Raw genomic sequence first — 10,697 nt, forward strand, 5'->3', positions numbered from 1 at the left:
CAGTAAGCTGAGCCGTTTCCTGTCCCACGAACATGCTGTTCCTCTACCCACGATTCACTGCCAAGGCTGGAGGGGGGGACCACTGACACCTGCTAAACACACACACATACACACACACACACGCACACACACTCTTACACACTCACACTGACACACACACTGCTGAAAACAACTTCCAAAAGGGAATGCCTACTTGAACTGATCTGGAGTTATGGACACTGGTACAGATCAGAAATACGAACCTATAAATACACACACACACACACACACACACACACCCTCACTCACTACTCTAGTAAGCTCTTCATTCAGTCTGTAGTGTCTGTTTATAATGCTTACCTTCCCAACAGCCTGTTTTATATGTGTGGTGAAAACCTACACATTTACATACATCCATACACAGCTTCCTGAAGAAGAGCTCATTTACATATATACACACTTAACCACAGTAAGTAAGGGTTAAAGAGAGGGTGTGTGTAAGTGAGCTGGGACACATCAGAAGCAGGTCTAATCTCATTCAAATAGAATCAAATGTTTCTTAAAAATGACTGGGAAACTGAGAAAGAAGAGAACATAACGTATAAAAGAAGATTTCATTATTTATATGGGTGTATATGGTTTGGGTGAGTATGAGTATGGATGGGTGTATATGTGTATGAGTATGGGTAGGTATTGGTATGGATGTATGACTGGGTATAGATGAGGATGGATGTATGGATGGGTATGAGTATAGATTGGTATGTTGGTATGTAAGGGTGTGGATGTGTATGGTATGGATAGAGATGGTGTAGGGGTGGGTATGGGTGGGTATGGGTATAGTTAGGTATGGGCGGGTGTGAGTGGGTATGGGTATAGATGAGTATGGATAGGCATGGATGGGTATATATTTAGATGGGTATGGGTGGGTATGCATATAGATGGTTATTTATGGGTATGTATGGGTATGGGTATAGATGGTATGGATGAGTATGGGTGCATATGGATTGGTATGGGTAAAGATGGGTATGGTTGGGTATGGATGGATATAGGTATAGATGGGTATGGGTGGGTATGCATATAGATGGGTATAGATGAGTATGGGTATGGATGGTATGGGTATAGATGGGAATGGGTATGGATGGTATGGGTGGGTATACATATAGATGGGTATGGGTATGGATGGTATGGGTACAGATGGGTATGGTTGGGTATGAATGGGTATGGGTATAGATGGGTATGCATGGGTATGGATGGATATAGGTATAGATGGGTATGGGTGGGTATGCATATAGATGGGTATAGATGAGTATGGGTATGGATGGTATGGGTATAGATGGGTATGGGTATGGATGGTATGGGTGGGTATGGATGGGGATGGTATGGATTGTATGGGTATAGATGGTATGGATGGTATGGGTATAGATGGGTATGATTGGGTATGGATGGGTATGGGTATAGATGGGTATGGATGGGTATGGGTATAGATGGGTATGGATGGGTATGGGTATAAATGGGTATGGATGGGTATGGGTATAGATGGGTATGGATGGGTATGGGTATAGATGGGTATGGATGGGTATGAGTATAGATGGGTATGGATGGGTATGGGTATAAATGGGTATGGATGGGTATGGGTATAAATGGGTATGGATGGGTATGGGTATAGATGGGTATGGATGGGTATGGGTATAAATGGGTATGGATGGGTATGGATGGGTATGGGTATAAATGGGTATGGGTATGGATGGGTATGGGTATAAATGGGTATGGATGGGTATGGGTATGGATGGGTATGGGTATAAATGGGTATGGATGGGTATGGGTATAAATGGGTATGGATGGGTATGGATGGGTATGGGTATAAATGGGTATGGGTATGGATGGGTATGGGTATAAATGGGTATGGATGGGTATGGGTATAAATGGGTATGGATGGGTATGGATGGGTATGGGTATAAATGGGTATGGGTATGGATGGGTATGGGTATAAATGGGTATGGATGGGTATGGATGGGTATGGGTATAAATGGGTATGGGTATGGATGGGTATGGGTATAAATGGGTATGGATGGGTATGGATGGGTATGGGTATAAATGGGTATGGGTATGGATGGGTATGGGTATAAATGGGTATGGATGGGTATGGGTATAAATGGGTATGGATGGGTATGGATGGGTATGGGTATAAATGGGTATGGATGGGTATGGGTATAGATAGGTATGGATGTATAATTATCATCTTACACAAATATGTGTTCAAACCAGCTCAGTAGCAGCTGTACATATAATTACATGTTTATTATTACAACAACAACAACATTATTATTACAAGATCTTTGAGTAGAACACAAAGGATTCAGGGGCTCTTTAGTAAAATTAACAGTTCCATCTAGAACTATACCAGCAAAGGTTCTTCCCTATGATGGAAAACCTCTGGTTAATGTTTCTCTAGAGAACCTTTTGGAGAAGGGGTTTCTATCCAGCACGGAAACATCAGCAGAGCCTTTTTACTGCCCGTCTAGTCAATAAACATTCAGGGTCCAGAAGTTCTACTGTTATGTGTTGTTGTAGTTCTGAGTGTAAATAAGTAAACAAACCCTCCACAGTAAACAAACATTTATTGCACATTTTACTGGACAAACACGGTTCTTCAAACTTCCTGTAGATGGTTCTGTACAGATAGAACTACACTCTCTGTAATCGACTGGGAACCATTTGGGTGCTTGAATGGTTCTTGGTCTGGTTAGATGGGTTCTTTAGTTTAATGGAAATCTTTTATATATAGCACCAAAAAGGGTTCCACTACTGGTGGAAGTCAAATAACCCTTTTTCAGTACTGTATAGAACCCTTATTGATTAGAGTGCCGAGCAGGTGAGCAGAACAAGCAGCTGAAGCAAAAATGCAAGAGGTCTTTCTCCTTACCTCTCCACAATCTGCTGATCGGGTTCTTCCCTAACAGCCGACTCCCAGGTGTGTGTGTGTGTGTGTGTGTGTGTGTGTGTGTGTGTGCTTCAGCAAATAAATACAACGTAAGGAAATGATCCAAAACCAAAGTGTCTCCTATTACATACAGAACCACGCTGGAGTTCAGTGAGCTCTTCAGAACCTCCCGTTCTTTCACTGATGTGGGGAAGAAAGGCAGACTGCAGGACTAGAGGCTGGAGTTTATACACCTGTGGTGATGGGACAGACTCAGACACCTGAACTCAATGATTAAGATGTGCGTCCAAATACTTTTGTCCATACAGTGTATGTCTATGCTTCTATATGTAGGTGTTCTAGAGTGTGTGTGAGTGTGTGTGTGTGTGTGTGTGTGTGCGGAGCAGGTTACTGAGGTTCTGCCTGTTTGAATGAAAGCAGACCTTCATCCATAACAGCAGAAGAGCAAGACGCAAATCAGCTAATTCAAAAATCAATACTTAAAAATACTCACTGACTCAGAGGGGTCCGCACAAACCATTACCCCCAGCACAGTGGCCTTTAGCCGCACACACACACACACACACACACACACACACACACACACACACACACACACACCCAGCAGATGCTTATCTGTAGCAGTGAGTTCCGGACAGTGGAGCTCTGAGTGTAGCGTTACTGTAATGCTGCTCTGGCTAAAGGCTTTATTAGCCTGGAGACAAGCAGAGCAGCCTGGAGAGTGTGTTAAAAGCCTGCATCACATAACACACACACACACACACACACACTCACACACACACACACACACTCACACACACACACACACACACACACATATAACACACACACACACACACTCACACACACACACACACACACACACATATAACACACACACACACACACTCACACACACAGACACACACACACACACACACACTCACACACACACACACACACACACACACTCACACACACACACACACACACACACACACACATATAACACACACACACACACACTCACACACACAGACACACACACACACACACACACACTCACACACACACACACACACACACACTCACACACACACTCACACACAGCAGGCCTCTCTGCCTGACTGCACTGTAGTGTTGAGGGAGGGATGAGGGGTAAATACCCCAACACCCGTCTGAAGCTCTGTTAGTTTTACATTAGAGCTACGAGGCTAATGGAGCTAACATGCAAAGGAAGCTTACACCCCACCAATTAGCACTGTAGCTAACAAGCATAGCCACATTACACCCCACCAATTAGCACTGTAGCTAACAAGCATCGCCACATTACACCCCACCAATTAGCACTGGAGCTATGAGGCTAATGTAGCGGTGAATGCATTCATTAGGAGGGGTTATCCACAAACTTTTGGACAGGCAGTGTATTATAGTTATTGAGGGGCCCCTTCTAGCTCAGGGGCCTTAAGCAGCCTGCTTGTTAGCCACATTAGCCTCATAGCTCAAGAGGCTTTCCCACACTCCCATCAGTGCAGTCCCCTCACCCACATCCCCCAGCACTCTCAACCCCGCCCACTTAACGCAGCACTCAGAGGGCCGAGATAATGCCGGGCAGCTGGACGCTGCCTGACTGCCGTCTATGGATCTGACCGGTGGGGGAAGTGAGCCAGCCGGAGCCGTGAGACGGGAGAGAGCGAGAGAGAGCGAGAGAGAGGATTCTCAATCTGTTACATTAAATACTGCTTATTAATCATTTTATAATAATTAATCATTAATAATAATTTGATTAATATCCACACAGGCATCCTCTAAAGTCAAACGTCAATATGCTGTATATATTATAAGCCATAACATTATGACCACCTGCCTAGTACACTAACACACACACACACAAACACACACACACACACACACACTAGTGAACTAGGGGCAGTGAGCACACACACACCCAGAGCAGTGAGCAGCCAACTCCAGCACCCGGGCCTTTCCTGGGTATCGAACCCACAACCCTGTCATCAACAGCCCGGAGCTCTAACCTCTGGACACCACTGCCCCATAAATATGAAATATTAAGAGTACTGCTTAAGTACTGAGAGTAAAAGTACAGTACTGTGTTCTGTAGTTCTCAGCAGTCAGAAGTTTGGGTATCAGTGTCTCTGTTAGTGCAGATGCTCAGACTTAAGGACAGTAGAAGACTGTACTACTACTGGCTGTAGCAGAAGGACAAGACTGTAGAAGACAGAACTCAACCACAGCTGAAAGATCTCAGGCCAGTCGGCACATACGAGCATTTGCAGGAGGTGAAGATGATGGAGGTGTTTCTTCTGGAGATAAACTAACAGAGCTCCAGCGTTAGTGTCCTCACTGCAGCAGCCTCATCGAACCCGGTGACGGCGCCATCTAGCGCTCTGGAGGTGATAATGTGGGTTTTAATGATTTGTATTGTTTTTAAAATTGTATAATTGATGCAGCTCATAAATAAACAGTGTACCAGAGTAAAAGTATTAAACCCATCCAGAATATGCAGAGATACAGTATTTTAGTACTTAAGTACAGTAGTGAAGTACTTCTACCTCCTCACTATACCTCACTATATATCTCTGCTCTGGACCCTGTCCCATGTCTTGTCTGTTGTCCCTGCACTACTGTATGTCCTACAGTCTAGTGTCTACAGACTGGTGGTCTAGTTTAACTTCACAGTGTTATAAATAATCATATAGAGAGAGAGAGAGAGAGAGAGAGAGAGAGAGAGAGATGTAAATAGACAGGTATAATAATAGAGAGAGAGAGTGTGCTGACCTCCTCCTGCAGGTCGTAAATCCATGCTGTGTCATCGTCCATTTAAATACCCCCCCCCCCCATTCTTCAGGCTTTCAGTCTAAACCTATTTACTTACTCTAAACTCTGTCAGAGACTTTCCACTGCACTACAGCAGCCTGTATTGATCCTCCCTCTCTCTCTCTCTCTCTCAGGTCAGTGAGTGAGTGAAGCAGGAGGAATGGACGAGTGTAAGAATCTGAGACACTTTGACAAGAACCAAACTGTAAGGTTCTAGATAATGACTGGGTCAGAACATCTCCAGAACATCAGGCAGGTCTAGTGGGGCGTTCTCTCCCAGTATTCAGTGGTCAGAACCTACCAAAAACACTCCAAGATGGGACCACTGGTGAACCGGCGACAGGGTCATGTGCACCCAGGACTTACTGATGACCATGGAGGCCCCGCCCACCTCACAACTTACAGGACTTCCTAAAGGATCTGCTGCTGACGTTATAGTCTTGGGGCCAGGGCTTGTGGAGTCCATGTCTGGACGGTCAGATCTGTTGTGAAGGCTCAAGTGAGACTAACTCGATGTTGGGCAGGTGGTTTTAATATTATGGCTGATCGGTATGTAGCACACACAGGCACAGCTGGCGGAGTGGAAACACTGATTGGCCCTCTGGTGACTCTGGTGTCCCGAGGTGCTTTAATTAGCAGACAAGCTGAGGCAAAGCGAGGTCCAGAGGCCGCGGGACAGCAGCTGATTATCGATGGTGAGAAGAGAACATGAGCGCCTCGGCTTGTGTGAGCAGATAGAGCGGTCATATCCACCATCTGAGCCCAGACTCAGTCCATCAGTCCAGACGTGTCCGGTGTCTGACGTGAGCTTCCTTAGTCAACACAGGAGATGCTAGGCTAATGTTGCTAACAAACACTGGCCTTAGACTGTCACCAAGTTACTCATCTCTGAAGACACGCCCATCTCTCAGAGCTCCTCCAGATCTTCATCAGCTGGTAGATGGATGAGGTTTAGGAGACGGTGGGACTGACTTTAGTCTATAAACCCAAAAAGAACCAGAACCACAGAGCTGAGGAACGCTGGAGGAACCGGTCTGAACGTGAAATGGAAGGTTTATTAAATGTTAATTTTGATGGATTTAATAGCTAATAGCCATAAAGTCCTGTGTCTGTTGGCAACGTATTAGCCTAGCATCTTCTGCTGTTAACTAAAGAAGCTCACGACGGATACCCAACATGTCTTGGATGATCTGGAAATATTATGCGGGAATAATTACAAAAATATGATTTTTTTTCATTCTTTTTTTAAAGTGCTAAACTATGCTAGGCTAAGCTAAGCTATGCTGCTACTCTAAGAAGTCGCATTGATGTAAACCAGCCAATCAGAGACGAGCTTATCTTATTCTCCTCTGTAAAAGGAAAATCAGCGTGTTTTTTACATTCTGAGGTAAAATAACAGGGTGGTAAAATAACAGGGTGGTAAATAGGCTTGTAAAACCGCATAAGTGTATTTTTTTCACCCCAACAAAACTCACTTACTCTCTATTTATGCATCAAACATCAAACTGGCATGTCTTACTTCTGGGCTCCCCCTACAGTCGGGAGGTGTAATGCACACTGTGAGCCACCACTAAAAGACACGTGCATTTCTGGACAGTGTGAGAGCTGTTAATTGGGATCCAAATGAATTAATAAAGCGATAAAACATACTGTGAATGGGGGGTGGGGGGGCAACTTGGCTGGCTAGCATGATAGCTGATACTGTCAAGAGGGTGGACAAGCTCTTAGCATGTTAGCTAAATCGTCTGGGCTGATGTATTGGATCCTAAATGGCCTTTCTGTAATTTGACGTCAGAGGGGATAGGATGTGCGGGGGGTGTAGGACATGTCATAACAACGGCATGTCTTGCTTCTCTGCTCCCCCTACAGTTGGAAAGTGTAATTTACAACACATGCATTTCTGGACAAGCTGAGAGGGGCTGCTGATGGCAGAGGGGCATGGCATGGCAGTACAGCAGACTGCTTAGCCACTCAGAGCCCCACCTATAAGGGAGTTTCTAGCAAGCAAGACGTGGCGTCAGGAAGTCGCTCCAAAGCCAGCCCCTCTGTTCTTGATGGCGATGGTCAAAAGCCGATCTGCACCAAGAGCCCTTCCAGCTTCAAGTACGGCTCGGCTCGACCCGCCATCCTTTAAGATCCACAGAAGACGAGCGTCCAGACTTTTTACTGTCCTGCACCGAAGTGGTGGAACGAGCTTCCCCTGGGTGTCTGAACAGCAGAGTCCAACACTCACTGTCCTCAAACCCAGACTGAAGACCCTTATGGTCTCCTTATTGACTTGTGTTTAGTAGAGTCTAAGATTAGAGGATCTGAATTTTAGTCTATTTAAACTAGCTGAGCTTCTTCTTCAGTAAACAGCTCTTCTGAGAGTCGCCCTGGTGGAGAGCGTCTGCTAATGTAATGTAATGTAATGTAAATGTAAGCTGTGGATTTTACTCATACGTTATACTTTATGTAAATTTAATGTAAATTTAGAGTCTGTAAAGTCTCAGATGTTTGTGGTCTTGTTTTGGGTATTATTTTAACGTAATATTGAATCAAACCCTACATGGAGCGCTGCAATAAGCCGAGGAATTGACCGGTGCTTGGAGTCGCTGACCGCTCTGGTGTCCTTACCTCCATTAAAACAGTGGCTTTAAACTTTTAGCCGCTGTGCAGTGACAGCCTTTACGGGTCAGTGGAGCACCACGCTGATTCTGAAGCTGTATTTTAAAGGTAAAAATTACAAATTGGTTTGCTTTAAATCAGTGTTTTAATCCAGTCCTGGACGGCCAGTGTCCAGCACGGTTTGCCAGTTTCCCCACTTAACCACATCTGGATCAAACTGTCTGTTAATCACCAGGTGTAGTGGGTTTACCTTAGCAGAGAAACCAGCAAACAGTGCTGGACACTGGCCCTCTTGGACTGGATCTGAAGAAGCTTGCTTTAAATACTCGATACATGCATTTTCTGGTACTTTTAAATATTATTTAAATTATTTATCAAATTTCCACACAGAAAACTCCCCAAACTCCCGAAACTCCCGAAACATCCATAACTGAATTTATTAATTCTCTGATATTCAAGACATCACTTACTTACAGTACAGTAACCACCATGGAAGTAATACAGCCAGTACCTATCAAACACACACACACACACACACACACACTCTCCTGTTTACACACACACACACACACACACACACACACACACACCTGATCAGGACTAATACATTCAGAAGAGCACAGACAGTCACACCGTGAGGCTACAGACTGTAAATAAATAGGGGACACCTCGTAGGTCCCTTCCTGACCGACTCTTCTCCCTCTCTGGTCTAGTCTGGTCTTTAAACACACCTTTCTATTGGTCACGAAACCAAAAAGGGGGTGGGGGGTAAACACTGTGCTCCACCTGTGTCCCACTAAAGCAGATAAAGCTTAAGACTGAGCTAAAGTAAGAGTTTCCAATTTTGTGTCACATAGAGAACATAAACCTCAGAGCTGCAGAGCAGACCTTAAAGGAGCGGTCCAGAGAAAATTCACAGCCTCATGACCGATCACTGAGCCCAGATTCAGTCGATCAACTGAGACGTGTTCACTGTCTGCCATGAGCTTCAATAGTTTGCAGTGGGAGATGCTAGGCTAATGTTGCTAACAACCACTGGACTTGGACTGTCACCAATCTCATCTCACCTCTGTAAACTGTAGACTGTAGCTTCAGAGAGCAGATAAAAGCTTATTCACACATCTAGTCCAGAACCAGATCTACATCCTCCTCCTCCTCATCACGCCCCGCTCTGTAGAGCTGCTCCACCCTCAGACCGGAGCGCAGTGGGCGGAGTGATACCACACACTGTTCCGGTTCCTCCAGCGTTCCTCAGCTCTGTGGTTCTGGTTCTGTTTGGGTTTATAGACTAAAGTAAGTCCCACTGTCTCCTAAACCTCATCCATCTACCAGCTGATGAAGATCTGGAGGAGCTCTAAAAAGAGACGGGTGTGTCTACAGAGAGGACCGTGCAAGGCCAGTGTTTGTTAGCAGCGTTAGCCTAGCATCTCCTGTTGTAGACTAAAGAAGCTCACATCAGTCACCGACACCATCAGGGCTGATGGACTGAGTCTGGGCTCAGAGATCAATCAGGGTGGGTTTTTGCTGAACTGCTTCTTTAAATAACACAAACACCTGACAAGTGGAAAACAGCTTAAAGGTACACAATAAATCGAATGATTTTCATTATCAGATATTTAAACAGTACTGTCTCAATTAAGAAATATATTAAATATGACTTCATGAATATTACAAAACAGTTAAACCTCAGTTTACAGTCATTTTATCAGCTGAAATTATATTTCATATCAGATCAAATAAGCGTGAAGTAGTAAAGGTGCTTACTTCAAAATATAAGCTTCAAAACAATTTGAAAAAACTGAAACTATTATAATTCATAATGTCATATTTATGTATTCATGTATATTCATAACTAATATTATTCATAAGGTCATAATGAGAAACAGAGATTGAGTACATTTGAGATGCTTTCACTTGCCAACACTGAAAATGCCCTTTTCAAGTCTTTAGAATATTTACATGTCTGTATTGTCCTGTAAAATCTGACGAGACTCTTATTATGGCTTTCAAGTATTAGAGTGATGTAAAATCAGTAAACAAGGGACAGCATAGATGTATGACACACACACACACACACACACACACACACACACACACACACACACACACACACACACACACAAAACAAAATCACTGGAATATCCACCGCACAGCACAAGGGAGGTGAGGTCAAATGGTCAAGGTCTAGTCCTCCAGAGTGCGGAAGGAGTTCTGCATGTCCTCCAGCAGCTGTGCGTAATCCCCTTTGATCTTCGCTTCACCCTCCTTTACTGGGTCCTACACACACACACACACACACACACACACACACACACACACACACACACACACACACACACACACACACACAATA

General features: G+C 44.4%; 1 protein-coding gene across 1 annotated transcript in view; it reads right to left on the bottom strand.

Annotated features, from left to right (window-relative positions):
- Window positions 1–8,762: 8,762 nt before the first annotated feature.
- LOC140565034 (V-type proton ATPase catalytic subunit A-like) overlaps window positions 8,763–10,697 on the bottom strand; it is a 17,458-nt gene continuing 15,523 nt past the window's right edge. Inside the window, 1 exon segment of the mRNA XM_072690822.1 lies at window positions 8,763–10,621. Within this exon segment, the coding sequence (XP_072546923.1) occupies window positions 10,529–10,621 (93 nt within the window). The 3' untranslated portion in view covers window positions 8,763–10,528.

This window comes from Salminus brasiliensis, chromosome 1, assembly GCF_030463535.1.
Source record: "Salminus brasiliensis chromosome 1, fSalBra1.hap2, whole genome shotgun sequence".
Lineage (NCBI taxonomy): Eukaryota > Metazoa > Chordata > Actinopteri > Characiformes > Bryconidae > Salminus > Salminus brasiliensis.